At 40.5% G+C, this 20,019-nt stretch overlaps 1 protein-coding gene across 3 annotated transcripts in view; it reads right to left on the minus strand.

Moving 5' to 3' along the window:
• STX17 (syntaxin 17) overlaps nucleotides 1-20,019 on the minus strand; it is a 33,196-nt gene that overhangs the window by 7,902 nt on the left and 5,275 nt on the right. For all 3 annotated transcript variants that reach the window (XM_074547219.1, XM_005482910.4, XM_005482911.4), the window contains exons 3-4: nucleotides 16,353-16,418; nucleotides 10,158-10,377 (exon numbers count right to left, since the gene is read on the minus strand). In XM_074547219.1, the coding sequence (XP_074403320.1) occupies nucleotides 10,158-10,377; nucleotides 16,353-16,418 (286 nt within the window). The remainder of the gene's footprint in view (nucleotides 1-10,157; nucleotides 10,378-16,352; nucleotides 16,419-20,019) is intronic.

The following is a 20,019-nucleotide window of genomic DNA, read 5'->3' on the forward strand; positions in this document are numbered from 1 at the left end:
TGATTCAAGCCAAGCAGCAGCCCTAAAAATGATCATATAGGGAGATGCCTTACAGCACTACACAGTTTCTTAAAAGGATGTTATTGACAAAGGAATAGATTCATTTCTATCAGCACATTTTCACAACCAGTCCTGAAATGATACTAAATTATACTCCTGAATTCAAGGTCATTTAATTCATTTTGTATTGACCAGGCTGAGAAAACTGGGCTTGGGACAAAAACTTTTCATTTACGAACAACACATAAAAACACTGTGCTCCCAAAACTGAACAGACAGTTACTCATTTTATGATTGATTATTATGCTACTGGTTTGATTTTCAGCCATTGAGAACTAAAAGATGCTGGAGGAAAAAGCTTTCAAAGCAAAAGCAGTGAAACCCAAGTAATGTGGTAGCCAGCATTCCAAGCTGGATCATTTGAGTAAATGGTACTGTGAGGATGGCAGACATTTGCAGCTCAGTGCTGTACACGAGATATTCTCAAGTGTGTTCCTTCCTAAATCACCTGGACTGAATGCAGAAGGCATTTGGACAAAGTATGGTGTTACAAACGGGGAATGACAGACAGTGAGTGGCACTGGGGACAGCAGATACATGAACGGGCTCACACCGCCCTTCTCCAGTCACTCCAGAGCCACTGCAGAGCTCATGGACATGCCGGTAATTGTGGACAACAAATTGAGGGGCAATAAAGAAAAATTACAAACAAGTCTGGCTTGTCATACAAGGACTCAGGAAGAGCTTGGGGGTCTGAAAGGCTGGAGAAGGTGTACATGTAAACACAGTGCAAAGATCATCTCAAGTCCAACAGCTTCAATTTCTGAAGGGAGATCGCTCCTTCAGCAGGACACTGGTGTTCCCTTCCTTGGGAAGGCAGTCCCAAGAGAAAGCTTATTATGGGGAAAGCTGGTTAGATACATCTAACAATACTAAAGTGTAAATATTGTATTAAAATCTTTAGATACAACAATTGTTCCAAGGTATGATAATAATATTATATAACTGTTACAACAACAGATATGTCCAATGGAAAACAAATAAATATATTCTTTAAAAAAAATCAGTGCATGCTTATTCATGGAATTAATTTAAGATAAAATAAAAATGATACATTTTCATAACATTTGTCCATTTCTCAACATTTTTATCCCAATATCTCAAAATAGATGAAGGACCCAATCTTCCTACTCTCAGCTCAGTAGAAATCTAACATGAATGAAACTGATATTTACACATAATTACTAAATGAGCAGAGTAACAAGAATGCACTAAGCAATTTGGGGGTTTGACTTGGGCTTGTTTTTCTTTTTAAGTATTTCTGCCCCTTTTCCTTTAAGAATCCAGACACAGAAGGCACTTCATGTTCTACAATCATCACCTGTTCTTCCTGAACATATTTTTGATTAATAACCTCAGATTAATTAATGTTGTATACTCAGTTCTAAAATATTCCTTTCCCCTTTCAATATAATTAATTATATATCCAAACATGTGCATTTTTTGAGAAAACTGTTCTGCCACATACTCTGGCATTTATCACGGGTTTTGAGGGTTTTATTTAATTTCAATCTTACACAATCCTATTTCAAAATAAAGTTTCTTCTGCCCAGAAAGATGTACTCTTCCCTAATCAACCACATGCATGCTAAATTGATTAAAATGAAAGTATTCATAATTCAAAAGCAAAATAAAAATCTCATTTAGCAAAGCTGCCTCGTCCCAAGACCTTGCTCTGTCTGGTCTGTTCCTAACAATCTATGCCGACCTACTGTAGAAAAGCATATCCTTGAAAGAGTTGTAAAACCAAGGTTTTGTATGGCACACATTCCAAAGAAATTAAAACTGTAAGTAGGTTTACATGTTATCATTTTGTAGTAACTAAAAATCAGTGAGAAAAAATTCCACATGAAAATTCTTTATTCATTTTAAGGTAAAGAACAGGAAGGGCAAGAGGTGGTCACATTTGGGCTGAGAGTATGAGTAAAAAATTTATATTCACTACTTCACTTTTTATCAAGTCTAACCAATTTTAATAGAATTGAGAATGGAAGTGACTCTACCAGTACATTTATACAGCATCTCCACAGAAATACAATAACACAAAACACCTCTGCAGATTTCACAGAGGAGCCTTACACCTCATTACACTCGAGATAAAAATCTAATGCTCTGGAAGATCCAATATGTTGCTTAAAAGATTTTAGTAATTTTAAGAGTGGAGTATCACCTTTTGTTAATATTTGTTTAATATGCAATTAAATTCCATTTCTATTGGCCCTCAGTTGAGGATGGTGAATGGGGGAAGGGACTGGATCATATCACTGACATGCCTTCTAAATGGGAGATTTGAATTTGTAAACTCCTTCCTTCTCTAGCAGATGGGAAGCAACATGCTATAAAGAACGGGCATGTATTGAACTTCCTTTGATTAAGATCAACAGCCAAGATTTGCTTTCAGGACTGCAGCCTCTAAGCACAAAGGAATAGGCAATACACTGTGGCTGGGTTAGCAATTCAACAGGGCTGCTTGCACAGGCAGGCAAACTTGAAAAAAAAAACTATTTTATTGTATTTAGTTGTCTGCCTGTCTGTTTCACTTTAAATGGGGTGAATTATTTCCACATTCCTGAGCAGACTTGCAGATGCCTGTCATTCCTATAATATTTTTTCTTTTCTTCTCATCTTCTTCATTCTAATAAGTTTATTTGTTCTTCTGAAGTGCTGTTATTCTCAATATCCTCTGTAGTTCAAAGGTATTTCAGATTTCAGAAACAGTCTTGTACTTTGAAATTAAACTGTAGTTCCCATTTGCTACCTATTTGTAATTGTGTACAAAACAGAAGCAGTAAGCCAGAACAAAGCCTTTCCAATGAAATATTGGAATGAACTGAGAACAACCGCAGAAAGTCACCAACAGAAGAGGTATCTTAAATTTAGTTCTGATCATGACAGAGAAGAGCACACAAAGAGACTGAAAGTAATGGCCAATATATATGAAGGGAATCACTGAATATCAAAGACAATGAGCTCTCCACAAGAGAAGTCAACAAATTGGGTAAAACTATTAATGGAAATTACGTGGAAGAAGTTCCTAAAAGATAAAGGACTGCAGGAGTGCTGGCAGACACTAAAAACAGGCTGTGCTGAAGAGGACATCAAATTGTCCTGATGCAGAGGAAGAAGTTTATGGCTTCAACAAGAGCTCGTCAATGCCCTGGATGTCAAGAATTTGACACATGAGTACAAGTTAACATATAAGAATGGGAAGTTAATATCAGGAAGACCAGGGCATAAATATATTGCAACTACCAAGAGGCATAAATGGTAGCAAGGAAGTTCCTGTGAATGTTTTTGAAGTTAGAGGAAGACCAAGGATGTGGAAGTTCATTGCCAGATAAAAAGGTGGCTTTAAGCAGGTATTTGATGCAATTAATTTAAATAAGAAAGAAAGAGAGAGGCTGAAACATAAAGAAAACAGGTTAAAAATATTTGGATGAGCTAGGCCTATTTGGGGTCCGAAGGTTTGATGAAATTCACTCTAGAGCATTGTCCTGGGTTGACTATATGATGCTTTTATCCCCAATCGTCTCATTCTGTTTATGTTGAATAATAATAAGTTTTGTACCTTTAAGAGTGTTACAGAGAGTGAAGAGGGAGAGAGAAGAAGCGCGCAGTTTTGTTTTTCAGACACTGCACTCCTCCACATTCCTGCTCCTGACTGTGTTGTCTGCGGACGGACAGCGGGACAGAGAGCTCTTTTTTTTGCTTTTTAGTTAGTGTTAGCTAGCTGAGGCAAAGAAGTTCCCTGGACTGTTTTTTTCCCTTTTCTTTGGACCTCTTGGAACTGCTCTGGACTGAACACCCAGGAGAGCACCGGCAGCTGCAGCTGTGGCCACCGGGCCAGCCCTGGCCTGCGACAATTCCAGCACTGAGAGACTGATCAGAGACTGAGTGAGCTGCTGCTTGAACCCGGGGTTTTTCTCAGTTTGTCATCTCTTTTAGAGTGGCAAGGGGTCTCATTGTTTTGATACTGTTTTGGTCTTATTGTTTAATAAACAGGGGTTTTTTTCCACCTTTCTCCAAGGAGGTATTTTTCTTTCCTCCCGGACCAGTTGGGGGGAGGGGCCGATTGGATCTGCTTTTCCCACCGGAGCTCCTTTGGGGGGATTCTTCCCCAAATTTGCTCTAAACTTGGACAAATACATGAATTGGCGCCCAACGCGCGGCTGGAAAATGTGGAAAAAAGCCCTATTAATTGTGTGTCTGTGGTTGTTAAAGCAGTTAGTAGCTATGCTGCTTGAACCCGGGGTTAACACGTCTTCAAAAATTAGAGGACAAGATAGAGGAGGGTCACAAGAAACTGAGGGAGGAGATTAAAGAGAGCTTTCTCCAAATCTCGGCGGTACAGATCAGAGGTTCTGGTACCCAACGCAGACGTTCCCCAGACGGCGAGAGAAGGTACATCCCACGAGCTGAGCTGTGGTTCTATTTGCGTGATTGTGGAGAAGACATGAGGAGATGGCATAGACAACCTACCTCTGCTCTGGCACAACGGGTGAGACAACTGAAGATTCAGAGAGGAAGTTCCAAAAGGGAAGCAGCTCCAGTGGCCAGTAACCGAACTGTCACATATGATGATAATGACAATATTTTTGATCCCCTTGAAGGAACCTCCAAGACATATGCCCAGGGAAAGAAGGATAACCAGGCTTAGAGGGGCCCTGCCTCTAGCCAGGTAGAGGCTGGGGAAAACCGTGTTTTTTGGACTGTGTGGATTCGTTGGCCTGGCACATATGAACCACAAGAATACAAAGCTTTGGTTGACACTGGTGCACAATGCACATTAATCCCATCAAGACATGTGGGGACAGAGTCTGTTTCTATTGCTGGTGTGACAGGGGGATCACAGGATTTTACTCTGGTAGAAGCTGAGGTGAGCCTGACTGGAAATGAGTGGAAGAAACACTCTATTGTGACTGGCCCAGAGGCCCCATGTATTTTGGGCATAGACTACCTTCGAAGTGGGTATTTCAAAGACCCAAAGGGACTCAGATGGGCATTTGGAATAGCTGCTGTAGAGACAGAGGGTGTCAAGCAGTTGAACAGCTTGCCTGGACTGTCAGACAGCCCATCTGCAGTAGGTCTCCTGAAGGTGGAAGAGCAACGAGTGCCAATTGCCACCTCAACAGTGCACCGCCGACAGTACCGAACGAATCGAGATGCTGTGATCCCCATCCATAAGATGATCCGAGAGCTGGAGAGCCAAGGGGTGGTCAGCAAGACCCACTCACCCTTCAACAGCCCCATCTGGCCTGTGCGAAAATCTGAAGGAGAATGGAGATTGACTGTGGACTATCGTGCATTGAATGAAGTGACCCCACCCCTGAGCGCTGCTGTGCCGGACATGCTGGAACTCCAGTACGAGCTGGAGTCCAAGGCAGCAAGGTGGTACGCCACTATAGACATTGCCAATGCATTTTTCTCCATTCCTCTGGCAGCAGAATGCAGGCCTCAGTTTGCTTTCACCTGGAGAGGCGTGCAGTACACCTGGAACCGATTGCCCCAGGGGTGGAAGCACAGCCCCACCATCTGCCATGGACTGATCCAGGCTGCACTGGAAAAGGGTGAGGCTCCAGAACATCTGCAATATATTGATGACATCATTGTGTGGGGGAAGACAGCAGCAGAGGTGTTCGAGAAAGGGGAGAAAATTATCCAGATTCTCCTAAAAGCTGGCTTCGCCATCAAGAAGAACAAAGTCAAGGGACCTGCTCAAGAGATCCAGTTTCTGGGAGTGAAGTGGCAAGACGGACGGCGTCAGATTCCCACCGATGTCATCAACAAGATCACAGCAATGTCTCCACCCACCAATAAGAAAGAGACACAAGCTTTCCTAGGCGCCATAGGTTTTTGGAGGATGCATATTCCCGAATACAGTCAGATCGTGAGCCCTCTCTACCTGGTCACCCGTAAGAAGAACACTTTCCACTGGGGCCCAGAGCAGCAACAAGCCTTTGCACAGATCAAGCAGGAGATTGCTCATGCAGTAGCCCTTGGCCCAGTCAGGACAGGACCAGAGGTGAAGAATGTGCTCTACTCTGCAGCCGGGAACCATGGCTTGTCCTGGAGCCTTTGGCAGAAGGTGCCTGGGGAGACTCGGGGTCGACCACTGGGATTTTGGAGTCGAAGCTACAGAGGGTCTGAAGCCAACTATACTCCAACAGAGAAAGAAATCCTGGCTGCCTATGAAGGAGTCCAGGCTGCTTCGGAGGTAATAGGCACTGAAGCACAACTCCTCCTGGCACCCCGACTACCCGTGCTGGGGTGGATGTTCAAAGGCAAGGTTCCTTCCACTCACCATGCCACCAGTGCTACATGGAGCAAGTGGATTGCTCTCATCACTCAGCGCGCCCATATAGGTAAACTGAATCGCCCTGGGATTTTGGAGGTCATTACAAATTGGCCCGAAGGTGAAAACTTTGGTCTCTCTGATGAAGGGGAACAAGAAGAGACACGAGCTGAAGAAGCTCCACCATACAACCAACTGCCAGCAGAAGATACACAATACGCTCTCTTTACTGATGGGTCGTGCCGCATTGTGGGAATGAACCGGAAGTGGAAAGCAGCTGTATGGAGCCCCACACGGCAGGTGGCAGAGGCCACTGAAGGAGAAGGTGGATCAAGCCAACTTGCTGAACTCAAAGCTGTTCAACTGGCCCTGGACATTGCTGAGAGAGAGAAGTGGCCAAAGCTCTACCTTTATACTGATTCATGGATGGTAGCCAATGCTCTGTGGGGATGGCTGGAGAGGTGGAAAAAGGCTAACTGGCAACGTAGAGGAAAGCCAATTTGGGCTGCTGAAGAGTGGAAAGACATTGCTACCAGGGTAGGGAAGCTGCCTGTGAAGGTCCGCCATGTAGATGCCCATGTACCCAAGAGTAGAGCTAATGAGGAGCACCAAAACAATGATCAGGTAGACCAAGCCGCAAAGATAGGGGTGTCCAAAATAGACCTAGATTGGGAACATAAAGGAGAGTTATTCTTAGCTCGATGGGCCCATGATGCCTCAGGCCACCAGGGCAGAGATGCCACCTATAAGTGGGCACGAGACCGAGGGGTGGATCTAACCATGGACAGTATCTCTCAGGTTATCCATGACTGTGAGACGTGTGCCGCCATCAAGCAGGCCAAGCGACTGAAGCCCCTCTGGTACGGTGGGCGGTGGTCCAAGTACAAGTATGGGGAGGCCTGGCAGATTGACTACATCACACTGCCCCAGACACGCCAGGGCAAGCGCTACGTGCTGACCATGGTGGAGGCCACCACTGGATGGCTGGAAACCTACCCTGTGCCTCATGCTACAGCCCGGAACACCATCCTGGGTCTGGAAAAGCAAGTTCTGTGGAGACATGGCACCCCTGAGAGGATTGAGTCAGACAATGGGACTCATTTCAAGAACAGCCTTGTCAACACCTGGGCTAGGGAACATGGCATTGAGTGGGTGTACCATATCCCCTACCATGCACCAGCTGCAGGCAAAGTGGAGAGGTACAATGGACTGTTAAAAACCACATTGAAAGCATTAGGTGGGGGATCTTTCAAGAACTGGGATCAGCATCTGGCAAAGGCCACCTGGTTAGTTAACACCCGAGGCTCTACTAACCGAGTCGGCCCTGCCCAATCTGAGCCTTTGCAGAGAGTAGATGGAGACAAAGTCCCAGTGGTACATGTCAGAGGTTTGTTAGGGAAGACTGTGTGGATCAATTCTGCCTCGAGTACAGACAAACCCATTCGTGGGGTTGTCTTTGCTCAGGGACCAGGTTGCACGTGGTGGATAATGCAAAAAGATGGAAGAACACGATGTGTACCTCAGGGAGACCTGATTGTTGCATAAAACCTGTATAAATATCACTGTTTCCTGAATGTTATTACCATTGTCTGTGTATAGTTGTATAATGGATGTATCATGTATGTACTTGTAGAGTTAGAATTTATATTAGTTTTAGTAGTAAGCAGACGATATGGGGATAAGGGGTGGAATGTCCTGGGTTGACTATATGATGCTTTTATCCCCAATCGTCTCATTCTGTTTATGTTGAATAATAATAAGTTTTGTACCTTTAAGAGTGTTACAGAGAGTGAAGAGGGAGAGAGAAGAAGCGCGCAGTTTTGTTTTTCAGACACTGCACTCCTCCACATTCCTGCTCCTGACTGTGTTGTCTGCGGACGGACAGCGGGACAGAGAGCTCTTTTTTTTGCTTTTTAGTTAGTGTTAGCTAGCTGAGGCAAAGAAGTTCCCTGGACTGTTTTTTTCCCTTTTCTTTGGACCTCTTGGAACTGCTCTGGACTGAACACCCAGGAGAGCACCGGCAGCTGCAGCTGTGGCCACCGGGCCAGCCCTGGCCTGCGACAATTCCAGCACTGAGAGACTGATCAGAGACTGAGTGAGCTGCTGCTTGAACCCGGGGTTTTTCTCAGTTTGTCATCTCTTTTAGAGTGGCAAGGGGTCTCATTGTTTTGATACTGTTTTGGTCTTATTGTTTAATAAACAGGGGTTTTTTTCCACCTTTCTCCAAGGAGGTATTTTTCTTTCCTCCCGGACCAGTTGGGGGGAGGGGCCGATTGGATCTGCTTTTCCCACCGGAGCTCCTTTGGGGGGATTCTTCCCCAAATTTGCTCTAAACTTGGACAAGCATTTTTAAAAAACAGCCTTTGAAATTTCATGCATATTTTTGAGAACTTGAATAAGCTGGTCCCAGAGGACTGCAAGAGAAGAGACTTTGAAATCCATGAAGATATTAGAACAAACTACTGAACATCTAACTACAACATGTTGAAGGTGTTGAAGAGGCTGAGATTTTTACATCAGAAGCCGATTCAGTTTATTCTGCTGGCCTTGTAAGAGAGAAGTTTTTACAATGGGGGTGGTGAGGCACTGCCACAGGCTGCCCAGAGAAGCTGTGGATGCCCCCATCCCTGGAAGAGTTCAAGGCCAGGTTGGATCTGAGCAGCCTGGTCTGTTGGAGGTGTCCCTGTCCATGGCAGGAAGTTTGGATCTAGATGATGGTCCAAGGGTCCCTTCTAACCCAAGAAGGGATTGTGTCTGTTTTATCTCCATGTTCACAAGGTTTTCTGATACTACTGCATATGACATTCTTGAAAGCAAGCCCGGTTGTCAATTCTCTTTTTCTCCCTGCTCAACCACGAGGCTCACTGGCTTGTTAATCACACTTGAAAAGAGTTCTTGTAGTTCTGCATGCAGCAACAAGAGTGGTCATGAAATCAAATCTGACAGCAGGTTCTTCTACAGTGCTACTGCCTGAGAATGCTCTTTCAATTTTAGGACACATGAAATGCTCAGATCATTTTAAGTAATACTGCCACTGCAGCAATCAAATTACAGATATGGGAAAGGTTTATTCCTGATGGAACCAATCTTCTCACAGATCATCAGGAGAGAGCACTGGCCAGCACCAGGGCATAACAGAGACTTCTCCTGAAGACAGAATGGTAGAACAAAGATCAAAAGATATTTTATACAGAAAGGATGGAAGACCAGCAAACAGATCTGATTTCTAGCATGTCACAGTGTGTTTTCAAAATCCTTTATTTAAATGGATTTATATTCCTTTCTTGTCAGTTACCAAGATAAAATGTTAAAGGAGGAGATGTTCTTCCTTACCTAGGAACTTGCTTCTCTTTTTCCATATATTTCATCAATACTGTATTACACTGTCTATCATATAAAAATCTTCCTGGTATTTCTTCAATTCAATGAAAATGACTAAAATGATTACTTGCACACAATCAAGTGATTTGCAAGAGGGACAAAAGAAGCCAAGCTACCTTGAAACATAAATGAAAGTATTCTGCTTCTATGAACAGTCCACTATTTCAAGATCCAGGAGTCCAGGACCTTTGCCACAGAAAGCCATAGATATTTAATTTTTTAAGGTATTTAAGCATTTTCTGCTTATCAAAATTCAGTCACAGGGCTGGTAAAAGTGTGGTGTAAGGAAAGAGATCTACTTCTTCATTAACAATACTCTTCAACTGAAATCTTATTTGTTTACTTCATTTATATATGGTCAGCAAAACTGCATACTGGATACAACGACAGAGATACAATAAATGCAGAAATTAAATTCTACTACCTTCTCCTAGAGTTGCAGATCTGGTTAAAGAGGCATCCTCCTGTCCTTTGAGTTGCCTTTTAAGTTCTTCTGCAGATTCAGAATGCAGCTGCAGGAAGTCCTTAATGGCAACTGAAGCTTCCTCTTTAATGGGATTTATCATTCTCTGCAGAACTGGGATGTCTTCCTGCCGCACACGCAAACACAACTTCTCCATCTCTCGCATGTTGGCACGGAGCTGCTGCAAGAGCATTAAGAGTTATTTTGTAGCTGACTGTGAAAACACCAGATGCCTTCAGTGCCTGGGAAGCACCTACTATCTTTATAATCAAGGGAGAAACACTTTTGAAGCCATCACCACCACTATTTTGAATTTTTCTGGCTGTCGTTTTTGTACTTTATCCACTTCTCCAAGTCAGTTTGTTTTATTTTGGGTTTCAATAAAGTATTTAACTTTAACTGAACTTTAAATTAATTCATTGTGTAATCGCTCAAGTTATTTCTGTTTCTCTGGTCAATTTAGGTCTTTGCCAAAATATTTACACAAGTTGCAACAAGTTGCAATAATATCTGAATAAAGTAAGTGAGTGCTTTTAAAAATTTGCTTTTTTTATAATAATAAGCGACTATGGTGATCACAGGACCTCACGATATCGTCATTCATAACCCCCAACTACCCCAAATCTTTCATTTTGTGAAGACAATTTCAGGGACAAAGATTACTTTTTTCTTTTATTCTTTTTTTCAGATGAACAACAAATACACTTGTTTGATTGGAATATCAAATGTAATAAAACATGTAAATACTTCTTTAGTTACAAGCCTTCTGAGGAGATATAAACTGTTCACAACTAGCAAGAACTGTATGTGTACAGGCCTTTCACATGAGATAAATTCTTTCTGCATTAAAAATAAAGGGGCTTTTAATTGCCTGGGCTTTAAAAATGCAGACAAATTTTCTTTTCCTACAAATGAAAGGACGAAATTTACAGTTTAAATTACACCACTTACTGTTTTAGGACAGAGTTTTTATCTAATTATAAAAAAAAAAAAAAGATAAAAATATATTATCTGCACTACTTTACAGTGACACAATAAATTCTATTCTTTGTCGCTTATTTACCAATTAATTTGAATACTCTTCTCACAACAGAGCAAGAGAATGGATCGACACCAATGAGTGGTTAGAAATAGAAAGATTTTCTTCCAGAATACAAACCAGGTACAGATAACGCCTTAGAGAGGTAAAATTGACTATCTGGAAAAGCAGGATCTAGATGGAACTAATTTTATTTATATACACTAGTGGAATTAATTGCTTTTAGTATCAATAAAAAAATAGTAGAAAATATAATTAGAGAAGAAGGAAGGAAATTATTCAACAACCTGTTGCACAAGCTTCCAAAGAAAGAACTATTGATTCATTAAAATCATGTGGCAAATTACTAAGATTAGATTAGATTATACTGTATGCTTAAATTAAGAGTGCTATTAGCCAAATTAGGCTGCATTATTCAAGACTAACCTCAGGTAAAACCACTGATTGACAATTAAAAGAAAGAGAGACAAAAAAAAAAATCCCAACTGTGGAAGACACTGAGCTGAATTAGAAACATGGTAGCCAGGAACTTTCCTCATCCATTCCTCATTTCAGCCTACCTCCTGCTTCCTGGTATCTCCCCCCAAGTGAGCCCCTATGTGCCCAGAAAAAGAGAACGTCACCACTTTCATACTGCACCACGTGCCAAAATTCTTGGTTTATAGAATCTTGGAATTTCATTGAAGTAACAAAATGGGGACTATCAAAACACAACACTCAATCATCTAATTTCTAGAACTATATGGAAGGGAATGAGGTTGACCATGCTGTTTTATTTCAGTAAAGAAAATTATTATTATTATCCTGTATTTGGCAACAATGGAGACAAAAAAAATAAAAGAGGAATGTCAAATAAACAAAAACTAGTGAAACAGTGACAACAATGAGTTTGGGGTGAGATAACAATGGTTCCACAGTAGCTCCTTTTCCTTTTAAATCCTGAACAGAGGCTTAAAGACGTATGAAGAACTCACCCTAAAGAATGATCCAGATAATAAATAATATATAAATAAATAATAAATAAAACAGATCCTCACTTCCACTGCTCATTATTACCTTGCTAATCAAAGAGAAATATTTCTAAGCAAGAAGATGGAGGAATCAGATGATGATATTAGCCTATTTAGTGAAATTTAATTTTAGTAGCTCTTCCTTTGTGGTTTTGAAGGGAGGACTTGTGTTCCACTTACTGTCAATTAAACAGAAGGTGAATGGATTCAGCCTAGCAGGAAAGTTCAGCCCTGCTGTGAGGAGTCACATCCCAGGAGCTCACCAGGGTGTAACATCACAAATGTTATGGATATGCAAATGACTGTGACTTCTTCTCATAATAATTTTAATGGCACTGAGCTTAATTTCTAGGTAGAGCATGAAAGTGTATCACTTTCATCTCAACTGTTTGCACTTTTAAAACCAAGATTATTTAGCAAGGAAGGTAATAAAAAATTCTCTTTTCATTTGTGGAGACTTCTGAGTTTTGCACTCTCCAAATTCAATCCAAAAGACACAAAATTTTTCTTTATAACAATTGTAATTTTGGTCCATTAACTTCCAAAATCAAACAAGAATCTTTGTTTCAAATGGCTTTCTCACAAAAACTGTAGGAAAACAGAACTGGTGAAAACCTTGGGAAGTTATCCCGTCAATGCATGATCCACTGTCCCTATATTATTTCTGTCAGTTGTTTATCTAATCTGGTCTTAAAACAACTTCTGCATGAAGAACTACAACCTTCTTCATACCTCACTGCCAGAATTCAGTATACTATAGCATTTCCTTATGTCTAACAGAAATCTCTGGCCTCAGCTTAAGCCAGGTATTTCTAACCCTCTCTGTGCAAAACAGGGTAAGACAAGCCCTGTCCTCTTTGCAACCATCCTCTCTCGCTTGCAGACAGGCAGCACAATGCTCTTGGACGCTCTTTGGGCAAAGTAAGTGATTTCTTGATCTTTACCAGAAGTCCTGCTCTCTCAATTTCTGACTGCATTCAGTGGTCACTCCCTATTCATTTCACACCTTCCTTGGAAGTGTGGTGCCCAAACTGGACTATTCTACCTGGGATCCTATTACTGCTGACTGAAGAGACTGTGGGAGAGACCACACTGACTGCCCTCCTGTTTATACATCTCACTAAGTTATCTGGCTTTTCTGGACCACGACTACACAATCAGTTAGTTCACTTCTACTCCATGTCCCTCGAGTTTTAAAAAATTCTTGGCCTAGGTCAAAGGAACTCTGAGTTTAAGGATATCTTTACCCTGCAGATGGCCACAGGCTGCAATAATGCTCTGATTTTACATGATCCTTCACTGAAACCACAAAGAACCTCCTGCAGAAATGAAGTTTTCTACACTACTCCTCATGCCCTCACAGCATATCTACACAGTATGCCAGAGAGGATCATTTTAGAAATGTTACAGAAGACCTGAGCCATACAACACCTTGAGCCAACAACCTGAGCTTTGAAGATTTATGCAAAAAAGAGCTGATCAGAAACCGCCTTTAACTTGTAAACCATTTTCAGCTGAACTAGAAACCATAAAACTGAAAAAGAAAAAATAGATTAACATTTTTCAAGCAGCTTTCCAGGTTAGAGTAATACAGTGGAGAGACTATGTCAGCCTAAATATGCTTTGCAGAACAGAGTCTCTTTTTGTGGGCTGAATACAGACTAAAGCCAGACTGTTCATCCACTGCATTTTTTTTTTTTTGTTTAATATCTTATTTCCTCTCTAGTACCTGTGGCTTTTCTCTTCCTCTCACCACCAAAATGATCAGGGCAGTCCTTAGATGTTACAACAAAATACTGCCATTTCACTGAAATTAGCTTAAACCTTGAAGTAATTAATTGTGTGGTACAGTCAGCATGTATGCAGACAAAGCCTAGAAAACTGCAAATTCATGGATTGTCCCTAAAAATGAAAATATACAAGAGCACGTTCAGAAAAACTAATACATGATACACAAGAGCTATTTCCTCAATATTTTTGAAAGGGTCACTTCCTGCCCTGTGCAAGATTTATCTGTTTTCTTCACCTTCCTTTATAGAAGTTTTTAATGTGTCACCCAGTCACTTGAAGGCAGAGCAACAGATTTACATTCATCTATACTTCTATTATAATTTTGACCATCATCAAAATTACAACAGAAGTAATTATTCTGGGTAAACTGAAAATTCAGAAAAATGGCTAATTATGTGCACATGGATTAAATGTAGAATGGCTGTGCATATATTTGTCTAAAACCTGTGGCGGATGCCTTGGGTCAATATTGACTTAGGGATTCCTAATGTATTTTTACAACATCTAATTTTGAGAGCAAAGTGTGTGCTGCAGAGAACATTTGGTATCACAATAATGAATCTGATTTCTTTGCAAACAAACAGATCACAAGTCCATCAGTAAACATTTAAACAGCTTACGGCAAACACATTCTACATGTCATATAATTTATTATCGAGTACTCCAGACTCCTAACTATTTAATTAAAACAAAGAGCCAGTCTGCTCTTCTTGCACGGACCCAGATACTTATTCTGCTCTCTGGGTATCAGAATGTGAACCACTTTAATGCATCTAGATCTGTATCCAGAGTTAGAAGCAATAAGCATTAAATAAAACCTAAGAAAATTTACTTTGACTGTAAAAACAGCAAGCTTTAGATTCAAGACAAATACAAATGTTTCTTGAGAAATATAAGCAGTTTTCTTATTAAAACACTTAAAAGATCTAAAAATAACATCTTAAACACAATTATTTTTTCTGTAATTATTGACAGATTTTTGTCTTGCTAAATAAATGATACTGGTAACTTAAAGTTACAAGAGAAGCCTTTCCCACAACTCAGATATGAAAACAGATTAGAGAACAGACATAAGCAAATACATACTTACTACACCACACCTGTTAAAATGACATTGTTTTAACAGAACTTCCACCTTTGGAAGCCTCTTTGAATATGAAGAATAAACTTGCATTAAAATTTCAAAAGTACTTGGTGAAAAATCAAAATATATTCAAACCTCCAATGAGCAGGAATATTAACTGGATTTTACGTGTCACATCATATCACCTATACTAAAGAAAAAGTATAGGTGATATTCTATTCTTCAAAAAGATGTAACTCCAGCTCTGCCTACTATCTAAGTCTGTTGTTCAGTCAGGATTAAGTTCTTCTTTCTGAGGTGAACCGGTTTTGGTGGTGTTGGTTTTTTTTCATTTTTAGTTTGTTCTAATTTCCCACAGAGTCAGTAAGACACTGAACCAAACATGGGAATTCACAGCATTAGAATTGTGAGCAATGGTTTATGACTAGGCCACCTGTGCTGGCAAATCCTGCTTGTCCACGAGCAGTGTAGGTCATTTACAGTAGCAAAGACAGGTCCCTCCTCTGAACCACACCTGTGAAACCCACACAAGATGCCTCTCCTGGCCAACACACATCTGTCCCCAGAACACTGGCATGCAGCTGTTACAGACACCAGATGCTACATCTGCCTCAGCAAACTTTGTGCTGCAGATGTGGTCCCTGATGTTGTGGTCCTTCTGTACTGATAAAGAACTTTGCCTGTGTGCTATTTAGCTGATGTTTGACTGAGTTTCTGCATCATTTTCATCAAGGCATTGTGTATTTTTAGAAGCAGTGTATGGTTCCCTGTGTGCTGAGTTATGGATGATGATGGGTGAAGTCACTGAAATGATGCCTGTGCTGTCAAATGTGCTGGTATTTCCTCCTTGATGATATCATGTACCTAACAACAGATGTGCACACCAAACTAGTAGTCCAGATGTTCTCTGTCTGAAATCATGCTTTAAAATTAGCAGTATCCCTTATTGCAAGAGCTGTCTTCTAATTTAATAACATAAGAGGAAAGTTTGCAAAAGATCACAGTCTCCAAACTTTTGCTTTTTCAAGAACACAGAAACATTTCTGACTGTTTTTGCCTCATAGGACACAATTAGGAGATCCCTAACTTTTAAATGAAGTGAAACAAAACTGTGTGCTTGCTTGTCAAACCCACCTGTGAAGTGTATGTCTCTCTGAAGGCTCACCCCTGAGGTGACCAGAACTGTCTGTAATTGAACCCCATCAGCAGCACAGCCACTTTCATATCCTTACCTGAACCGTTCGTCCTGCGTTGATGTGCTCTTCGTGCAGTCTGTCCCAGAGCCTGCATCTCTGATACTAAAACAGAGGAAAAGGACTCCTCAGAATTGCTATTTTTACCAACTGGCAATGCAGAAAAAAAGCCACCTTTGGTAAATTATCACTTTAATTTTCCAAAACTGAAAGGTGAGTCATAAACAGTTCCACTGCAAAATTAGAGAGGTAAATAGCAATGTATTTTGTGAAAAATTTTGTACAATATATTTTACTGAATTACAGACAACCAGGGTTTCAGTATCAGTTTTTAACATCCAAGTGATATTGCATCCTGACACTGCTGTGGCATAAATCACTTGGTGGGCAGTAGAACAAACGGCAGAAGAAGAAGAAAGGTGTGGAATAGTGGATAAACAGTACTGGTCATACAGGACAATGAGGTATCTGATACTACTGACATGGAAAATGGCATTCATTACACAATGCTGCTGTCTACATTTACACTGAACATTTCTATTTAGTTACAAACACAGCTGGAAGAACCATCAGGCCAGATCTGGCACCTCCATGAGGCTCCACTAACTTTAGTGGGAAACTATCCATACAGTACTTCCCATGGGACAGAGACCAGACCAACTATTACATTAGCAGAGAGCAAGTTTAGCAAAAGAACTGCATATTATCACATATCAACCCTTCCATCAATCAAACAAATCAGTGCCTGCTACAGGCAGTTGACACAAATAATATAGAGACTTCAGCATGAAAAAGAGTAATAAAGTAATAGAAGTAGAAGCTGTGATTTCTGGAATGTGTGCTGAAACTATCAAAGAATGTATTTACCACATTGGATATTAGAATATTTATTTAATTATTTAGATAAAAAGGCAAAATATTTACCATGATTTCTAAGGTATTTTTATGTAAAATCTAATTCTTCAATTTCTTAATAACCTTTGTTACCAATAAAAAACTTTATCTATAGCCTCTATCTTTCCATAACTATTTTCATAATTTTAGATACCACAGCAATAAGGATCATAAGTTACTCAGCTTCCTAAAATACAAGGAGAAATCTAAAGTTATTTTCAAAGCAAAAAGTTCTTTCATGTTAGGACTTTGTAGTGCTATGGAAGACAAAAGGTTTAGTGTTCAACAAAGTCAGATTAACGTCATTCTTCCAGGAAACAGAGTAATAATAACATCTGAATAAATTGCTATGCCATTAAAATTACTGACAGTGTTCTTTAAAATAAAATGGACAGAAAGTACTGTATCAACAGTAGATCTTCAAATTTAATCAAAAAGTACTGAAACAGGAATTTCTGAGGTTCTAGGGAAAAATCACCTATTTGACTTCAGCTGACTGTAGTACATTGTCCAAACAACTAATAATAAAAAATCCTGTTACCAGTTAAGAAAAATTCCTCAGGAAACCTTTACTGCTCTTCATAATTTCTTCTAGAGATGCTCAGCACTTTCATCTGCTTAAAATATTGTTCTATTACTTTGCTTCAAAATTCAGAACATGCTAGTGGCGAGCCCAAAGAATTCAATGACTTAACACACTGACATTCACGTGGTCAGAGAATTCCTCCTTGTTGACTTCTCTCTGTCATGCCACACAAAGTATGCCACACTCCTGGACAGTGTTCACCCTGGGGCCTCGAGGATACTAAAGCTTGAGAAGAGATGGTATTGACATTATTTCTTGTGGAAACTGGGGCTGTTCAGCCTGGAGCAGAGAAAGTTGTGTGGAGACCTCACTGCAGCCCTCCAGTATCTGAAGGGGGCCTACCAGAAAGCCAGAGAAGGAAACTTCACCAGGAGCTGTAGTGACAGGACAAGGAGCAATGGGCACAAATTGCAAGGGGGGAAATTTAGGGTAGAGATTAGGAAGGAATTTTTTACTCTGAGGAAGTTGCCTGGGAAGGTCATGGATGCCCCATCCCCAGCAGTGTTCAAAGCCTTGGGCCTAGTGGAAGGTGCTCCTGCCCATGGCAGTGGGGCTGGGACTGGATGATCTCTGAGGTCCATTCCAACCCCTTAACATTCTATGATCTTGTCCTGAATAAATACACATAAAACTAAGGGAAGTCCAGGAAGTAAAAACAGCTATGGTATCCTAACCTCTCATGTCAGGTCCAGGGAGATCCATAAAAATGGTCCAAGGGCTGGAACAGCTCTCCTGTGAAGAAAGGCTGAGAAAGCTGGGATTGTTCAGCTTGGAGAAGGCTCTTGAGAGACCCTATTGCAGCCTTTCCATAAAGAAAGAGGGCTTAGGAGAAAGACAAAGACTTTTTACTAAGGCTGGCAGTGACTGCATAAGGGGCAATGATTTTAAATGTTTATAGGGTAAGCTGAGACTAGACATAAGAATTTTTTTTTCTGATGGGGCTGGTGAGGAAGTAGAAGAGGTTGCCCAGAGAAGTTGTGAATGCCCCAGGCCTGGAAGGCCTAGGTTGGATGGGCTTTGAGCAACCTGATGTAATGAAATGTGCTCCCACCCCATGGCGGGGGTTGGACTAGATGATCTTGAAAGTTTTTCTTCCAACCCAAATCACTCTATTGTCCCATATTTCTGTGCTATTTAATCATAATTGTGCTACAGCCAAATAGTTTGTATTCCACAACAAAAATATAAAATATTAGGTTACTCTCAGACACTCAGGAAATTAATCTCTTTTGCTCTATGAATATTCTCTTGAGAGCCCTCTTTAGAAAGAAACTTTCATGCTTCTGCTTTGGATCCCTTCCACCTCTCCTTGAAAGTATCCAGTGGACATGGAGAGAACTCAGAAGTTGGTCATAATATCTCCTGCTAAAAGCCCTTCAATAAATGTCTAACACAAACATCCACACTCGGATAAGACTGCAGGATACCCTCATTTCTCATTTTGTGTCACCTTGACATATATTCCCACCACAACAATGGTTCCTAGCCAAAGGTAAAAAGTGTTTCACACAGTATCTTTTAAAACAGGTACAAGAAATGAAACTGAAACAATGAAATGAAAATTTTCTCTCTTGAAAGCAAGAGAGAGTGTCTTACAGCACTTTTTTTTTGAAAGGATTGTTGCATATCACCAACAAAGCCTAGGGCAGTAAGCCAAACAAAATCTCCACCTTCCTGTACTACCAAGTACAGGAAGTGTAGTACCAATGTACAGCCAAGTCAATTGCTGCTATCTAACAGAGACTTAGAGACATCTGTACCTCTTTTGGATACACATGAATTTTATTCCCTCTTGGAGTGAAAGGCCATCTAATCCATGGAATGTGCTATAGAAAACAAGAATTTTCATAGGGAAAACATGGAAAAAGAAGAATTACAGAGAACTTATTTCTTAAGGCTATAACTTTTAAGTCTTCCAAAATGGTCATATAGAAAGTTGGACTCTCATATAGTTGAGAAGCAATGATGATGAATTTATGGTAGCCACTTCCTCTGGAAAGGTGTATTCAAGGTCAAATTTCATTATATATTGATTTTATAGTTTCTTCAAACAGTGATTTAGAAGATTAATTGTTTGGACTATCTCTGGAACCTAAGGTTTAAATCAATATTCATGAAATGAGGTTAGAGATATTGGCTTCATCATAAGTAAATAATGTTGCTGCTCTAAGCAATTGGACATAATTAGTGATTTTTGCTTAAAAGTAGCCTGTAAAATAAACAGAA

This window comes from Zonotrichia albicollis, chromosome 1 (assembly GCF_047830755.1).
Source record: "Zonotrichia albicollis isolate bZonAlb1 chromosome 1, bZonAlb1.hap1, whole genome shotgun sequence".
In the NCBI taxonomy this organism is placed as follows: domain Eukaryota; kingdom Metazoa; phylum Chordata; class Aves; order Passeriformes; family Passerellidae; genus Zonotrichia; species Zonotrichia albicollis.